We start from the raw sequence: 18,193 nt of genomic DNA on the forward strand, positions 1-18,193 counted from the left end.
CCTTTGCAGATACTCCCATTATTGGCTGCACTTTGAGACTGAAATCAAACATCTCTCAGAGACATTGAAGCTGTATATGGAGGTTGTCACTATTACTAAGGAACATTTTTCCAGACTGCATGGAGAAAAATGCTTCAGAAAGCAATTTACCACCAATCCCAACTAGTAACAGGAAATACATCAGCCTCGGTGCCTCAGAAGTCTGACCTTGATGTTTTGTCGTTTGAGTGTGCACTGCCAGCAATTAGAGATCTCTCAGGGTACAGAAACAGCTTTCCTAGCCAGAATGCCTCTGACTGTCTACACTCAGATTCCTTCCAGGTATTTAATGCCTAGAATGATACCTACCCTCTCCTGAAGCCTTATAACCCTCATTCAGTTTCCCTACCATAGACCAGACACCATGCCATATCATGTTTCATGTTTACACTGCAAGATGAGACAAGTTCCTTATTTTGGTACAGTTTACCCATTGTTTAGTACCATTTACACTTGGGTACCACACCCCAGCCACCTATCCAGTCCAGCAGTTAACTACTCCCAAAATGCTATCTAGGGTGACCAGATCACCCAGGTCAAATATCGGGACGCGGGGGGGGGCAGAGGGGGAAAAAATGGCGGCAGAGCAAAAAATAAATAAATCCCCCACCCCCGATTCCTCCTCCCTCCACAAGTGCTGGAGGGAGGCCCGGGAGACTCAGGGGAGCACGGGGCCGGGGTGAGTGTGAGTCCAGCCTGGCCCCGAGCAGGCAGGACTCGGGCGCGGTACCTGTAGGGAGAGTAGGGAGTGGCCTGCGGGGCCAGGCGGCGGCTGTTCTCCCCACCTGGGCAGCGGGACTTGAGAGCAGCCGCTGCTGCAGCTCCCACATCCGCGGGGGGAGGAAGCGGCCGCTGGCCAAGCTCGGCAGCTGCGGCTCTTGTGCCCACGAACCCCCCGAGCCGGGCCTGCTGCGGGGACCCAGCGCGCACACAGCGCGCGCCCAGCCCCTGGCCAGTCGCGTCTGGGCTAGCTGCCCAGCTGGTGCAATCCCGCGGGCGGCCCTGGAGTGGGGGCAGCAGGGCCCAGCCCCCCCCATCCCGCTCGGGTCCCACAGGGGAACGAACGGGGCTGGGCTGCCGATGCCTCCGCCGCGGGATTGCACCAGCTGGGCAGCCAGCCCGGACGCGACTGGCCAGCGGCTGGGCGCAGCGTGTGTGCTGCTGGGTCCCCGCAGCAGGTCCGGGCTCGGGGGGTTCGGGCCAGGCACCACATGCTTGGCCGCTTCCTCCCCCCGCGGCAGTGGGAGCTGCAGCAGCAGTTGCTCCCACGTCCCGCTGCCCAGGTGGGGAGAACAGCCACTGCCTGGCCCCGCAGGCCACCCCCTAATCTCCCTCCAGGTACCGCGCCCGAGTCCTGCCTGCTCGGGGCCAGGCTGGACTCACACTCACCCCGGCCCCGTGCTCCCCTGCGTCTCCTGGGCATGGTTTGCTTGGCAAGAGGCGGGGATTTGGGGAGGGATCCAATTGGAGAAGGAGGGGGCGGAGTCGGGGCAGGGGAGGGCGCGAGCCCTTCCAGGCTCCGGAGCCTTTGCTTGTTTGTCCAGTGTCCCGACCTAACATTGGTCGGGACGCGGGACAAACAAGCAAATATCGGGACAGTCCCGATAAAATCGGGACGTCTGGTCACCCTAATGCTATCTGATGCACTGTATATGCTCTCAAAGCCTTAAAAAGATTTTTTAAGTATATGTTAATTAAATAACCCCTGGAGGGTTGACAGGTCCAGATTTGGTTTGCTGCATGGCAGCAATACAGGTTTTCAGCAAATATATGGTGTGATCAGGGAGGGAGGCAGGGAGGAATAGCTCAGTGATTTGTGCATTGGCCTGCAAAACCCAGGGTTGTGAGTTCAATCCTTGGAGGTGGCCACTTAGGGATCTGGGGCAAAAATCAGTACTTGGTCCTGCTAGTGAAGGCAGGAGGCTGGACTCGACGACCCTTCAGGGTCCCTTGCAGTTCTAGAAGATAGGTATATCTCCATTAATTTTTTATTCTATTTTATCCTAAGAATCGCTCAATGCCAGTTGGCAAAGGGCTCTCTGTTCTATCAGCAACTCCTATCAGGCCTGACAAACCCACTACACCTAACACACTGCTTTCAAAGTATTTACCCATGAAGTGTCTTGTGCAGTATCAAATGAAATCTGACACACTGGTTGTCACTATTGTTGTGAAATGTATGCATTGACACTATATGATGAATTGTGTGTGCCTACTAATACTATGCTTTAAAGTCTGTAACTAAACAAAGAAACAGATTCTCTTCCAGACAGGAGGGAAGGCAAGTCTCTGTACAATGTAAATTAAGCATGGTAAAGCTGACACAAAGGAAGTCCCATTTGCATGCAGAGTCAACATGAAAAACATGTTGATGGGGAGGGGATGTGAACTCAACATAGCACTAGCATACTAGAGAACAAGCAACTGGGAAGAAGTCTGATTCAGGGGTGCATTTCAAAAGAACACATTTCAAAGATTTACTGGACTATCGAAGAAGGGAAAAGAATCCCTTTGTAGGACACAGGAGAATTAATGAAAATCTGGACCCTGATTATGGACTGAAAACCCAGCAGCTCTGTCAAAGACTGAATTCTGGAGAGGACCTCTAGTTGATTGAGTAGGAAAGGTAACCACTATTCAGTGTACACTTGATTGCATTGGATATTTTATTTGTAACCTGATCTTAATAGTATTACTCAACTACTCATTTGAATCTCTGGGTTTTGTATTAATACTACAAAAAAGAATCAGTTTAGAACTACATCTCAGTGCTGTGGTATTAAGCAAAGTGTGACTCCTATGTTGAATCAAACCATTCCCTTTGGGAGACAGCCGACTTGGTAATTACTGTGCATGGCCAGTGACAGGGACCGGACACTACAGGCTGATACTGCTGAGGTGCACCTAATAGCCTGCAAAGCAAAACAGGACTGGCAGAGTCCTGAGGAGAGCGTGAGTGGTTGAAAGGCTGGGTGTGTACAAGAGCTGACACCCAGCTACCAAAGAAACTCCCTCATGCTGGAGGTGAGGGGTAAAGAGGTGACATACAATCCTGGGCACGCTGAGAGACAATCACATATGGGTGTGGACATTTAGCATGATGGTAGATAAGCTACCTTCATAACCCCACCCTCCCCTGACCTCCATTACCATCTACGCTCTGAAAAGGCTGGCAAGTTCCCCTCCCACCTTTAGGGAGACAAAGGGCTTGGCTACACTTGAGAGTTACAGCGCTGGTGGTGGCTTTACAGTGCTGTAACTTACTCCCCGTCCACACTGGCAAGGCACATACAGCGCTGTATCTCCCTGGCTACAGCGCTGGTTGTACTCCACCTCGACAAGAGAAATAAAGAGAACAGCGCTGGGGTGCCAGTGTAAACAGTGATCAGAGGGGTAGCCGTGTTAGTCTGGTTCTGTAAAAGCAGCAAAGAATCCTGTGGCACCTTATAGACTAACAGACGTTTTGCAGCATGAGCTTTCGTGGGTGAATACCCACTTCTTCGGATTCTGTAAACAGTGATTAATCTTACTACGCTGTAACTGACCTCTGGAACCTTCCCATAATGCTTTTTAAGTAAAGATAACACTCTTTGTTTTGCTGTGAACTCGGGGCTCCCAGAGCTGCTTATCTAAAAAACAAACATAGCTACTGTTTGCTCGAGCAGAGGCAGGCAGGGGGATGAATGTCCACAGCTAGTGTTTGCGTGAAGAGAGAAGCAGCGCGGCTTGCTAGTCCTCATGTGGCCCTCGTGATCATTTGAGTTTGAAACCCCTGTTCTAGACTAAGAACAGGTTAGGGTAGATCAATGCAGATATTCAGTGTGATACACAAGGCCTTCTCTAAACTAAGTTTTGTATTGCACTTCCAGCCTCTTCAGAGTCATGACAAGATTGCTTGCTACTGAACTATTATAAGCTGGAGGAAAAGCTTCTCTAAAAACTCAACTAGCTACCAGAGAGGAGCTTCACAGAGAAGCCACCATGTTGTGTGGAATCAGCAGTGCACAGCCATGCTGTCACCACTGTTTTTTTCAACCCTGGTATAGGAAGAGCCTTCAAGAGTTTGGATTTGTTCCGTGACCAGCAATTAGCGTCAGACAGTCCTTGCCTCCCACTCAGAACCCTGTAGTGCACAGGTGCTGTCCCACAGACACATCCCATGGTACTGTTAACCAGACAGTTACCTTGATAGGTTTTGAATATTATGCATGAGCTAGTCATGTTTAAAACCTATTGCAAGACACTCATGTCCATGCTTTCCTATCTCTGGGATAGGGTCCACTGGCTGATTTTCTTCCTCTCCCTTAGATTCAAGGTGCTGAGTCACATGCTTGTTATTGGGGGACAATGTTCATTACCCCTTATTTTAAGCCTGGCTATAGATATCCTATAAAAACTTGTAATAGGAAAGAAAGACTAGAAAGCTAAAAAACATTAAGGAAGCAGAAGCCCAGGGAGACAAACCTGCAGGCACTGCCCATCTCGATCATTCTGATCACATCATCTGCACAACTGACTTGTCTTTCTTGGAGGCCAACTACTTGGACCTGCTGCTTTCCATCCTCAAGCACTCGGAGTTTTGCCTTCTTATTCAAGAGATCAAACACCTGTATTTGAGCAAGGAGATGGAGATGCACACGTAAAGAATCTATTTCACAGTTTCCTCATTTAAAGGACAGGTACATAGCATGGAATTATGCATATGAGAAATGCATACCCCAGACTTTCCAATTCAATACCAGAGACACAAATGGCCCATGATCCAGCAATGACATGCAGATAGCTAAATAAAATCATACCATGTATCAAATGCATAGTCAAAAAACTCAAGACACAAGATCTCACCTTTCCATTATATATTTCAAAGAATGTCACATAGACCTCCAGTTCTTGATTCCTGTACCTGGGTTGGCTTTGAAGGACGAAGACATCGCGTGCTGATGGGGAAAGGAGGGAAAAAAACATGACCTAACCAGATTTTAGAACAACAGTTTCAGCTGCCTCTGGGACTCTGGCGCTTCCAAAATGCTTCACAGCAAGGCGGTTATAGTATCTAGTAGCTGGAATGACAAATGCCCCAACCAGAGTAGTGGAGTTATCTGAATAATAAGACACCTCCAAGTGAATCTGATTTCAGCTGTGTCCTCATTAGGACTGAAAAAAAGAAAGGGATTATTGGAGCTGCTACTTCTGAAGTTATCAGTGAGCAGTGATTTTATTTTCTGGCTTAGTTAATACAGACAAGTTTTAAGTTGGCATAACATTACAATCCTCTATAGCTTTGAATCACTTGTTTAAAGTGTTATTAGTTGGGATTCCTAGACAAGGAGACTTGCAGGTAGAGTTCAAACTAGGATCTTCCTCTATTTTCTGAAAGGGAGAGTTCAAAAGTAAATCCAACTCCTTCCACCACTCCCTTCTGCTCCCCCACCCAAAAAAAACCCCTCACACCAAAAACTTTCCTTCAGGGCCAAGCTACTACCACTAAATTTGTTAGGAACCAGCAATACCCTATGCACATTAAAAAAAACAAACATACATTAAGCAAAGAACATAGGTCTCTGCCTCAGAATTTTTTTTTGCTCTAATAAAAAGTTACTGTTAATACCATTATATCCAGAAGCTATATATTGGGTAATATCTATAGTTGGTGATTTACATAAATATTGCAAATAAATTTATCACTGCTTATTGGGGACAACACATGATAATCAGGGTTTATGAATAAATATTTAAAGAATTCCTATAAAGAACTTTACTGAAGTCCATAAGGCCTTTATTTTATATAAATGTGTGAGAAGTTATTGAAGTCTTATGAAGGAAAAATACTACACACAATTTGGATTTGAAAACAAAGAGTTGGCTTACATGCAAAAGCATATATCCCCTTTGAGACATTCTGAGTTTTCCCGGAGAAGTCGCCTCCCATAGTCTATTTAAAAAAAAAAAGCCATTATAGAGGTGCAGTCCAAGCAGATCAAGCTATCACTCAACTGTAGTTCCAACAATATTCTAGGAAAAGAGTCCACATGAACAGTCTGTGATCTCAATGGACTATCTAGACACGATGCTACGTAATGTAAATCAGGATAAAACTACAGCTTGATGTAGTTGTGTTAACTCATTTTGAATGTTTGGAACTAGTCAGTGTGACAACCACATTTTTCCCAGCACCTAGGACAGTAGTTTCCAAACTGTGTCTTGCGACTCCAAATTAGGATTATCTTTCAGGTTCCCAAAAAGAGGACACTGTAGAGGGGATGCCTGTGGCCTCAATCTCGAGGTGGGGGGCAATGTCGCTCTTGGTCACAGTGGCTGACGCAGGCCTGGGATGCAGTGACAGCTGTCCGTCAGTGCCTCCCTGCATCTCCCCCTTCCCAGGGCTGGGAGCCAGAGCCAGGATGGGTAGTATCCGGCAGCTGCGGACACAGCAGGAGAAATCATTCGGGATGCAGAGCCAGCTCTTTGAGCTGCAACCTCTACTGTGGAAAAATCCTGGATGTTTCTCCTCTTATTTGGGGGTGGGGAGGGGGGAGAATCTCCCTGGACAAAAGAGGAAATGTCGGGGAAACCCAGACACATGCGCTGGATGGCATGGATTGAACCCTCCGCAAGTTTGCAGATGACACTAAACTGGGAAGAGTGGTTGATACGCTGGAGGGTAGGGACAGGATACAGAGGGACCTAGACAAATTAGAGGATTAGGCTGAAAGAAATCTGATGAGATTCAACAAGGACAAGTGCAGAGTCCTGCACTTAGGACGGAAGAATCCCATGCACTGCTCCAAACTAGGGAGCTAATGGCTAGGCAGCAGTTCTGCAGAAAAGGACCTAGGGGTTACAGTAGATGAGAAGCTGGATATGAGCCAGTGTGCCCTTGTTGCCAAGAAGGCTAACGGCATTTTGGGCTGTATAAGTAGGAGAACTGCCAGCAGATAGAGGGACGTGATCATTCCCCTCTATTTGGCATTGGTGAGGCCTCATCTGGAGTCCTGTGTCCAGTTTTGGGCCCCACACTACAAGGAGGATGTGGAAAAATTGGAAAAAGTCCAGCAGAGGGCAACAAAAATGATTAGGGGGGTGGAGTACATGACTATGAAGAGAAACTGAGGGAACTGGGATTGTTTAGTCTGCAGAAGAGAAGAATGAGGGGGGATTTGATAGCTGCTTTCAACTACCTGAAAGGGGGTTCCAAAGAGGATGGATCTAGATTGTTCTCAGTGGTACCAGATGACAGAACAAAGATTAATGGTCTCAAGTTGCAGTGGGGAAGATTTAGGTAGGATATTAGGAAAACCCTTTTTCACTAGGAGGGTGGTGAAGCACTGGAATGGGTTCCCTAGGGAGGTGGTGGAATCTCCTTCCTTAGAGGTTCTTAAGGTCAGGCGTTATAAAGTCCTGGCTGGGATGATTTAGTTGGGGATTGGTCCTGCTTTGAGCAGGGGGTTGGACTAGATCAGTGGTTCCCAAACCTGGGGGTTCACGAAATGTTACAGGGGATTCTCGGGGGGAAAAAAATCCCTAATGGTGAACAGAGCTGTCCATAGGGACCCCATAGAGCCAGCAACCCAGAGCCCTTGGACTTCCAAGAGCTAAGCAGATCAAAGCAAGCAGATCTAACACACTGAGGAAATTTAAACTTCAAGACTCCTTATAAGAAAGGGAAGTGGATATTTTTTGCTATTTTCAAAATTAAACAGGCAGCTAGTGTTCTTCATAATATTAAAAATAGTAAGTTTAGGCTTTGTTGTAACATGCGTTGTTTGCATGGACTGCTCAAGACCTGAATGCTTGTGTAAGAGGAACTCTGAGTTGGCTTCTTAAATACCTTCATGTTGTTTCACATCTAGTACTCCTTGATGAAACATAGGAGCCTTGTTTTATAACAGGCTTATTCAAAGTGATACAAGCTACAAAAGTGAGATCTTGGAAGAGTGTTGCCATTTTCATAATGTAATAAAATACTGTAATGGCGAATAATAATAAATAGTGTGTAATAAGCATGTCAAAAAATTGTATTTCCAAAAATCACTGCTTTTATAATTTATACTTGGGTAAAGAAGAAAATCCTTGGAAATATTCATTTTTAGAAGGGGATTCATGAGACCTGACATTTTAGTGAAAGGGGTTCACAGGTTGTTAAAGTTTGGGAACCACTGGACTAGATGACCTCCTGAGGTCCCTTCCAACCCTGATATTCTAGGATATGGTAACCCTACTCCAAGTGCAATCATGCCATCGGCACATGGGGTCATAGCAATCCCTAATGTGTGGAGGACACTATTTGCTCTGCACAAAGTCACTTCACATGTACAGTGTGTGTGAGGTCACTGTGCAGAGGACACCATTTTGGAGAGCATGTATGTAGTGCATATATATGATGCATGAGAGGTCATGCTGTGTGGAAGGCACCATTTTGCTCTACTAAATGGTGTCCTCCATGCCGTCTGGGGGTCCCGGGAAGAAATAATTCATTAAAATGGGGTCATACCAGCAAGAAGTTTGGGAACCCCTGACCTGGGACAAAGGGACCCTCTAGGTGCTATGAAATGTAAGGGGAAGTCACATGAGTTCCAGCCAACTATTTATCTACAAGGAAGAATTTGGGATTTTAGCAATGTAACCTGACATCCTCTGTTCAGAGAGCAAAAAAAAAAACTGCACTCCAAGATAGCAAAATTTTCCATGTGGCATTGAAAAGGCAGATTTCCCTTTGTTTCCAAACCCAGCAGAACCTTATGTTAGTGTCACTGTGACTACCGTCTTCCTCATTCATCCACGATACTTTCAGTTCCAACAAAACTAAGGTAGCTGCTGAAGTTAATTGCTGTAACAGTTATTAACACTACACCCTCTAAAGCCTGGAACTGAAGTTATTTAATATAAACCGTTAGCCTAACAAGATCCAGTATCTTGGTCTGCCAGGGTTCAATGTACAGTACAAGTTCTTCCACAAGCAGCCATTTTTTTCCAGCACTAGTTCTGATCCTGGATCAGTGATCAAAAACGAAAAAAAAAATATGTAGTTTTCTTACCTATAATTTGTATCTAGATCTCCTAGTAGAATCTACTTAGCTGAACATCACTGCTGGGACAGACCTGCCCATTCCACGCTAATTGAAGTGGCCTAAGCTCTTTGCCTGTGAAATCAGATTCTGCCACTGGACCGTAGCAGCACCAAACCGATGACCAGGAAGTTTTTAGATGAAGCTAAATAAACCTCATATTTTATAGGTGTAAACACTTATGAGCCCACTGAATTCAATCAATAAGGTATTTAGGGAGTGGCCACAACCAGGGATCACCTCCATTATGAGAAATAAAGAAGTTGCAAAAGGAGTTGTTTTCTTTGTATGTCTGGGTAACAACAATGGGAAGCAACAAGCCACAAGACAATTCCTAGGCTATTTTTTGGACCTTTATCTTCCTTAGCATTAATCTTTTATACCAGGATTAGTCATGTGTCTAATCAACTAGTACTAACCAATTAGAGGTTTGAGCTAGACGACTCTGCTACATGACCTGGGGAAAGTCATTACCAAAAAAATAAAAAAAATAAAAAACCAACCACACAAGGCGTTGTATTAGGCTACTCTGACAGGTGACCTGAGGGGAAAGAAATTCAGATTTAGCTTCTAATAACTGGAAAGCTACAGGGGAAGGAAACAGGTTCCAGTTACTGAAAGTCTAATGTTGAGTATCCTGTAGGGAAAAAAAACAAAACAAAAAAAAAAAAAGTGTCCACACTAGCAAGGGCTCCCCAACCTAAAAGCTAGTGTGATGGAGGCAGTGAACCAGGACCAGAGTGTGATGCCACAGAACATCTGCAGAAAGTCTGAAGTGAAAGAGAAAAGCTTAAGATTCCTAACTCACAGCAATGAAGATCTGCCCACTCCACAAGTAATATCTAGATCAGGGGGTATCCATGTATGAGAAAAGGCTTATTTTTAAGTATTTCTGGAAGAGCTGAGAGAGCCTTTGAAGTGTACATCTTCAAAATAGGATACAAACAAACAATCCTTACACCTTTTGAGTAGGCTAGTACCCCATTTCACAGGCTGGGGAACGGAGACAGATTGAGACTTGCCTGAGGTTAGTGACAGAGCCAGGATTACAAGTCAGCAGTGCCTGGTCCTGGTCTTCAGCCACTAAATAACATTGCCAGAGTCAGCCTCATTACTTTCTCTGCAATATGAAAGGAAGCAGCTATTCGCTTGCTGACGTTTTAATGGTTACTAACTCACCTCGTGGTAAGGTAAGTGACCTCTCTCTATTATCATTTCAAAAGGACGATCAAAAACCAAGATCCAAATGCTGGATGAAAGGCTATTTACCTTAAGTATCCAAAAGTGCTTTAATCAGTTTATCTAAACTGAGATATCTGAGACCTTTAGAAGACAGCCAGTCACTTACATGTGTTTTGCCGCTGCCAGTTTGGCCGTACGCAAAACACGTAGCCTTTCCGCCCTCAAAAATGGTCTGTACAAGAGGCCTGGCGGTGAACCTAGGAATTCAAAAGTATAAAAAGAATAAGGCACAAAGAAAGGAGGCAGACTCCTGACTAGCCCATACTTGGCTTCAGCAATCACTATACTTTAGAATCTTCAAATAATTCCCAGGAATCCCAACAAATGGATGTGGATCCAGTAGTAAACATTAAGATCAGACAGAAACTAAGCTAATGGCTCCTGTTAGATGTTTCACAGTCCACTGGTCTCTATCAAAACCAATATGGTTAGCTGTATTGTAAAATATCAATCCCTTTAACCTAAGACAATCTGAGGTAGTAACCCTTTACATTTTCATTCTGACCATGCTAATCCTGTGCTGCTCATACCTACTATGTAAGAAGATGCATTACCTATAAACCACTTCATTGGAAGCAGTTTCATCAAATGAAAAATCAAATCTAAATGCCTGGGTCTCGAGATATTTTGTTAGGTCCACTTTCAACTTCGGCTCATGCACCAGCAGGACACACTTGCTGGGAACTGTAATCACATCACATTCCTTCTTGTGAAGTTCTGTTGATGGAAAAAATATTTGTAACATGAATGAGTAATATCAAACTGGTATCAGAGTCCAGGCTAAATTTTGCCAATACACATACACACTTACCTTGTTTATTTAAAGGGCGCTTCCTTACACACACACAGATCCTGCGCTCTTCTATCTTTAAGAGAAGGATAGGTTACAGAAGGACTGAATACAGAGTATCACTATTCCCCCCCACCCCCAACCACACCTGTGCTGAATCAGTGTTGCAGTGGAGGCTGTAAGGATACAAGGGGCTGGTCAACACTACAGTGTTAGGTTGACATAAGGCAGCTTACGTCGACCTAATTAGGCTGTATTGTGTACGCTGACATTTCTCCTGCCAATGTAAGTGCCCTACTACATCGACACAAAGGTGAGGGGCTTATGTCGGTGTAGTGAGGCTGACACAGTGTCCCTATAAAAACTGCGTTACTTGCATCTATTGGCTGTCATTCCTGTCAATTTCATGGCTCCATGCAGCCAGGCTGCTGCCTGGTCTCTGTTCCAAGCTGGGCTGCCGCCCGGGCTCCCCACAGGGAACCCTACTGCCACAGCGGGCTTCCCGGCTCCCTGCTGGGAAAGGGGCAACCAACTGGACACCAGGTGCAGATCTCCCCGCTGGAGCCCGGCTGCCCTCCCGGGTTTTGGCCCCTGCTCCTCACCAGGAGCACAGCTGTGCCCAGCAAGAAGCTCCACACCTCGTGTCCAGTTAGCTGCCATGCCCCTGGCAGGGAGCTGAGAGGCCTGGTGCAACTGCCCCCATTCCTGGCGTGGAGTCAGGGGGGAAGAGGAAAGGGGCAGCCTGGCAGGGAGCTGGCTCTCAGCCCCCCACATTGTCCCCTTAAGTCAGTGGAAGTGCTCAAGGTGAAGACGCACACCACAGACAGAAGGAAGATCGTGTGAACATGAACCACCACAGTAATTCCTGCCATGGCTGTAAATCAACCTAACATAGGTCAGCTTAAGTCAATAGTGTAGAAATGGCTAAATATCACCAACCTTTCCTCCCCATCACTATTCTGTGAATACCACCAGAGTTTATTCTAATACTACTGATCAGAGCAGAGCAATTGCTGGCAGGTTATCTAAGACCATATCCTATTATTGCAGGAAGCTCACTCTGCTGCAAATATCATAAGATTTATACATAGTGTGCTGGGCTAATAGAGCCTGGTCCAAAACAGATTAAAAATCCAAACAGACATGATATTTTGCAATGTTTGTAATCAATGTGCCAAATTCAGCCCTCCGGTAGCTCCCTTGATTTCAGTGGGACACTAAGGTTGAATTTGGATGCATTAGTCTGTAACCACCAGATTTGCATATTGCAAAGTTAACTACATAGTGACCTCACTAGATCTGAGCTCTTCATTAACACTGCAGTAAGTTTAGGAATCGCTGAAGTCCAGCTATAGGATCATTTTGTTTGGGAAAGACCGCATTCTGCATAGGTCACTGGCTGAGCTGAGCCAGAAGAGGTATTAAAGAATTTGTGGACTGACCAAATCCCTATTCTGTAGTTTGGTGGCATTTATATCACCACTTAGTTTTCAGCCTCCTCATGTTAGAAGCACTTAACCAACATGTCAAGAGTTTGGAACACGGGTTGACAGCTAGCAAATTACATTTTACTTCTCCAGACTCAAGTTTTGTCACCAACAGATCAGAGTAATATTTTTCTGAGGGTAGGATGATACTTCAGTTATTCTGGCATTTAATGTTGTCTTAACTCCAGTGGTGGCAGTTTCTACCACTACATTTACAGCTTGCTCTGCTGATCTATTTTGAAGTTACTCCTAATATTTAACTTGCATTTTCCATGTTGTAGTGTGAACTCAATACTAAGCCATGATGTAGCACTGTTCCTGCTTATCCATACTTAAGGTATTTCTGGTTATGTCTTCAATAATGACTATCTAAGCACTAGTGTTCAATGGGCGGGGGGGGAAATCACAGGCAATATTGGTACGTTGCAGTCAAGGATTCCAATATTTACTTACTGGGTCATTCATAGATATTGGCTGGCAGTCTAAAGTAGCTCTGAATTCCTTGATCATCCGTGCAAACTCCCAGTTTGGACAGCTGCTATCGAATTCCTGCCGGGCAAAGACAGGCATTAGTGTACTTGATCTGACACAGCTAAAGAGCTCAGTATATTGTTACTCTGTCCTCATGCGGCAAAGACATGTGAAAGACTCTGGATCTAGTAATAACCCGATGGAATGATTAGGACTCCAACCGCATTTTGCTTGGAAGGGGGAATCTTCCTATACCGCAGGAGGGACAGAGCTGAAGGAGTTTTCAGTACTCATTTTAACTGCTGAAAAGCACACCACCTCTCTACCCAGCCATTGCCTTCTCCCACCAAAAACAAAATAAAACACGTATTTCTCCATTTGTACCCAGTTTTCCTCTCCATAGTACCAAATCTGTGTGCTGTGTCTGCATTGTAGCACTTCAGTCAAGCTGGGAAGTTTACACTGACTGCCATACTGATGAGTTTCAAGACTTGATAACACAGAACAGTAAGAAGAGCATTAAGTTTTAAGCATGGTAAATTCTTCTGGGAGCAATGCGGAGCCAGGACAGGCAGGGAGCATGCCTTAGCCCTACCACATTTTTAGTACCTAAAACCTCCCCATTTGCCTTCAGTATCCGGGAGATAGAGCCTGATTCCAGGAGACTCCTGGCGAAACCAGGAGGGTTGAACCCTAGCTGATCAGCAGGGCCAGCAGCCCTGGACATGATTCTGCTCCCTCTCCTTCCCTCCCAGCACCTCCTGCACACCAGGGAACAGCTGTTCTCCAGTGTGCAGGAGGCGCTGGGAGAGAGGGGAAGGAGTTGATCAGTGGGGCCAGCAGACCCTCTGGAGTACCCTCGGGGACCCCCAGGGGTCCACAGGCCCCAGTTTGAAAAATGCCAGTCTGGATAATACTTGGTTCTGTCTCAGTGCAGGGAGCTGGACTAGATGCCCTACCAAGGTCCCCCTCCAGTTCTATGATTCAGAAATGCCACCTGCAACTGAAAGAGCAAGTCTGGGGTTTAAAAGCCTTCAACTGCAGAAACAGCTACCCAGGAGACCCCTAAACAAATTCAGCCTGGAGAGATCAGACAGGTTCTGTTTACATCCTTATGCATGACACTTTAAAACAAAATCCACACGGAGTATAAACCGAAACCAAACACTGGGCACATTAGTCCAAAATGTGTTTTACTTTGACCACTATAAACACGCTATCCTATAGATTTCTTTCTTATCCAAGTTTATTCTGCAGAACTAAGGGTTATTCCCTGAACAAATACTGCACCTGTGCCCGTTTTGTTCTGATCTCACTTATCTGGGCTCTCTTCTCTTCCCTCTTGCTTTTCATTTTCTCCATCTCTTTCACAATATTAGATTTCCTCCGAACTGGAAAGACAGACATTTACATCACTTTTATGAGAAAGTTGTTACCACAAACAAATTATTCTGCTTAAAAGAAACTTATCTACACCCTCCCCCTGCCCACAGGCATACAAAACCCTCTTCTGTACAAACTGGGATATCGTGACCTAGAGTCTGGTTCTGGAGAGGAGCGTTCCTTATTAGTTGTGTCCAGTAGTTGTGACAATCCAGGTACAGACACCACAAAGGTCTGAATCCCAAGGAGTTAGCCACTGAATCATCTGGTTTTGTATACAAGGTTGTTAATAAATATATCAAGTAAGGTCTCATGAAAGCTTGTAGTGTTCTGAACTTGACGGTCATTAGGAGATGTTTATACAGATTGTGGTTATGAATCTATGTACATAGAGTATTGTGCTCATACACTGTACTACAATTTCAAATACATTTCACAGCAGGCAGGAGCTCCTATCAAGCCAGGTGTTTACACAAAGCCAAACAAAAGTGATGATCCATAATATAGCCCAGGAAGAGAAACAGAACCATTACAGTTAATGGGAAGACACTGAGGTGCCCCAGCTATCAAGCAGAGAGGGAATTCCCCATACTATGAATAACCATAATCTGAGAGAAAGAAAAAAGGCTGTAAACCCTGTTAAAAATGGAAGGGATTTGAGGACAAAGGCTTCAGAAACTGAGGGGCAGCCTCTACGCAGGAAGCAGTCCATGAAACACTGGATCCCCTCTGCAACAGGGAATTTGATGGAAAACTGCCAGACGGAGAGACGGACGCCATCCCCATCCACCATGGCGTCAGAACAAAGTGACCCACTGCATCAGAACAAAGGGAATTTATCCAATACAGAAGTATAAAGCCTGAAGTTGTGTCTATGTTTATTTTGTGTGACTTGTGTTTGCCTTTCCTTACTAGTTCATCTGTGATTTTTCTATTAAATGAACTTTATTTTTACCTCAAGCATGTCTCTGCTGTGCAATCTGTGTGGAGTGTGCATGCCAAAGTGAACTGATGACTGGGAGCTGTTCATACCTTTTGGGGGGTGGGGGGGGGTGGGGGGGGGTGGTGATAAGCAGAGAGGAAGTCAGAGTGCCCAGCAGTTACAGAACTTACAGTAGACTTGAGACTAGAAGGGCTGTTGGGGTCACCCAACAATGAATAACTAGGCTGGTGGAAGCCAGGGGAGAACTTTATGCTTGTGGGCTGGCTACTAGTGTCAGGGCTCCAAGCCATAGCAGCACAGCATTAAGGCACCTACAGCTAAAAGGTAGGAGGTCACCTTACTGGTATGGGTGATTCTCCACAACAAAAATCAGTGACCAGTGGTGTCTTCACAGAGCATAGCTACCAGCTACTGAAACTAGTTAGAAAGCCATTGTATTGCTACTCTGGGGTTGAGCCAGTCCTTCTAAGCAGATCTATTTGTATATCAAAACTGTACCATATTTAAATTTAAAGTCACCAGGATGTTTGCTTTGGCTGCTAAGCCACATTCCAGGAAGTCATATCAAACCTATGAGCATATGGGAAAAACAATCTTAACCGACATTGCTTAGAGATGCAATGCTGGTTAATGAGCCAGCCAGTCCTTATTTACCTGGATTTGCTGAAGAGCTGCTTCTGATAGATGGATGTTCTTCTAGAACTTCATGTACATTTGTCAGTACGGGTTCTGTAGCACAATGTGGCCTGGTAGTTCGGGCTCGGCCAGCTGTTGAAGGAAGCAGGTCAATGGAAGAGTATCTGTTAGACCTCAGAAGTGAGAGAGAACAGCCTTCTGATTTGTAGGGCCCCAAGACAACATAGAGGGTGGGGAGGGAGAGAAATCAGGCCATGAGTTGCCCTGCTCTCCAATTCTATGGCAGGTGAGGGAGACAGGGCTAACCCATGAGGTGCAGCACTTGCATGGGATGCAGGCACCCACTGGCCACTTCATAGTAAATTTAGTATAAAAAACTGCCAATCCAATAGTAGTTCACAATTTGTAAGTGTTTCCTTTAATAGGCCAACATATAACACTATTAGGATATTGCAGAACTCTGCTGTAAGGTTATACTATACACAGCCTTAGCTTAATTCTCATTTGTGTGCACTAATGCCAATTATATGATCACATCTTTGCATGTATTTGATTCAAGATAAAGTTACTGAAATACTTGACATGGGAACTGAAGATTACTGCAGTGAAGATCTCTATGCACTGTACCTTATCTTCTGTATTTCCTATCTTTATTACTTACTGTACAGCCTTAACATTGTATTCAGATAGATTTTTTGCACTGATTTCTTAAAGTCAAGGTTTCCCGGTGTCAGAATTGCAGGCCAAGTACATATTTCCACATAAGGTTATTTAAATGCATAAAGTGTGCAAGGGTTTGTTTTGGGGGGTTTTTTGTTTGTTTTTTTAAGTGAGGCACAAGTGCTTCTCACCCCATACCAACCTCTCCTCTACCGGAAAGAGGTCTTTAAGAGATTTAAGCAGCATAAACTCATGTAAAGGATTAAATATGAGACACAAAATGGGTGAGGCAATATCTTTTAATGGACTAACTTCTGTTGGCAAAAGAGACATTGCCTCACCCACCGTGTCTCCCTTAAGCCTTAAAGTAGTTTATGGATGCTTGAGTAGCCCTAGGACCCGATCTTGCTCCCACTGAAGTAGATGGGGACACTTTGCCAATTATTTCAATGAGAATAGGGTAGGACCTTGAGATTTTTTCTTAAGAAGATGATTTTGGGAAGCTACAAAAAAGTGCTGGCTGGGGGGAAAAAGTGTCTATTAAGAGGAAACTGGCAAGAGCTGTAGGCTCACGACTACCTCAATTATGCACACCACAGTTTAGGATCAGTTGTCTTGATTTAAAATGTGAATAATTTTAGCAGTTTTATTAATTTTCCCCCTCAAGCTTGACTCATATTAGGAGGTCAGATTTAAATGAAATCAAGTTTCAAGATCTATGCAGTATCTTCAGCCTTGGCTAAGTTTTTCAGTTTATAGATCTCACTGATACAAGTCTGAAGAGTAGGGCATTTGCCTACTATAAGCAGTGTAACTTTAACGCAAACTAGTTGAGAACTGTGCTTAAGAAAATGCTTTGCAGCTGCATAACGATGCATGTCTAGCCTTGAAGTTAGCGATACATGCTGTTTCAGAGCCACAGGATCTGTGCTATGCCCCAGCTTTTTCACACTGTCCCTAGGAGGAACCCCTCAATGTACCAGACCAGCAAGGGGTCCAACTCTTCCACAACTGAGCCTCTGGGCTCCAGCACTCGTTTCACAACATGAACTCCACCCAGTGAGTCTAACGGGGGAAGACTCCCGTTCAGAGACTTTTTGCTCTCTTCAGGGCTCAATGAACCTCAGCATGTATTTGCAGTGACACCAAAGCAGAGTAGGGTTTATTAGTCAACTGGAACACAGCATTGGGAAGTCTTTTGGTTACCATTCAGAAGCAAAGGTTAAGACAGTCCATACTGGCCAAGCCAGAGCTCCCATACTGATTTCCTCTCTCTGGTTATGCCTACAGTACAAGCGCTACAGCAGCACAGCTGCAGCTACACTGCCGTAGTGCAGGCACTTACTACTGTGATTGCAGGGTTTTTTCCTGTGCTGCAGTAAATCCACCACCTCCCCCCCACCCCAAGAAGCAGTAACTAGGTTGACCAAAAAACTTTTTTCGTTGACCTAGCTGTGTCTACAGTGGTCGTTAGGTT

The 18,193-nt window shown here is 45.0% G+C and overlaps 2 protein-coding genes across 6 annotated transcripts in view; one reads left to right on the forward strand and one right to left on the reverse strand.

Annotated features, from left to right (window-relative positions):
* ARMH1 (armadillo like helical domain containing 1) overlaps positions 1 to 14,969 on the forward strand; it is a 61,647-nt gene extending 46,678 nt beyond the window's left edge. The window contains exon 14 of the transcript XR_006581553.1: positions 14,917 to 14,969. The gene's annotated coding sequence lies outside the window, so the exon portion shown is untranslated. The remainder of the gene's footprint in view (positions 1 to 14,916) is intronic.
* The window catches only part of KIF2C (kinesin family member 2C), a 50,358-nt gene that overhangs the window by 18,121 nt on the left and 14,044 nt on the right, over positions 1 to 18,193 (reverse strand). For all 5 annotated transcript variants that reach the window (XM_045026781.1, XM_045026782.1, XM_045026780.1 and 2 more), the window contains 9 exons: positions 16,075 to 16,188; positions 14,385 to 14,485; positions 13,077 to 13,172; positions 11,158 to 11,212; positions 10,901 to 11,063; positions 10,453 to 10,543; positions 5,908 to 5,971; positions 4,885 to 4,976; positions 4,504 to 4,646 (listed from right to left, as the gene is read on the reverse strand). In XM_045026781.1, coding sequence (XP_044882716.1) covers positions 4,504 to 4,646; positions 4,885 to 4,976; positions 5,908 to 5,971; positions 10,453 to 10,543; positions 10,901 to 11,063; positions 11,158 to 11,212; positions 13,077 to 13,172; positions 14,385 to 14,485; positions 16,075 to 16,188 — 919 coding nt within the window. The remainder of the gene's footprint in view (positions 1 to 4,503; positions 4,647 to 4,884; positions 4,977 to 5,907; positions 5,972 to 10,452; positions 10,544 to 10,900; positions 11,064 to 11,157; positions 11,213 to 13,076; positions 13,173 to 14,384; positions 14,486 to 16,074; positions 16,189 to 18,193) is intronic.

The sequence above is a fragment of the Mauremys mutica genome, chromosome 8, assembly GCF_020497125.1.
Source record: "Mauremys mutica isolate MM-2020 ecotype Southern chromosome 8, ASM2049712v1, whole genome shotgun sequence".
NCBI lineage: Eukaryota > Metazoa > Chordata > Testudines > Geoemydidae > Mauremys > Mauremys mutica.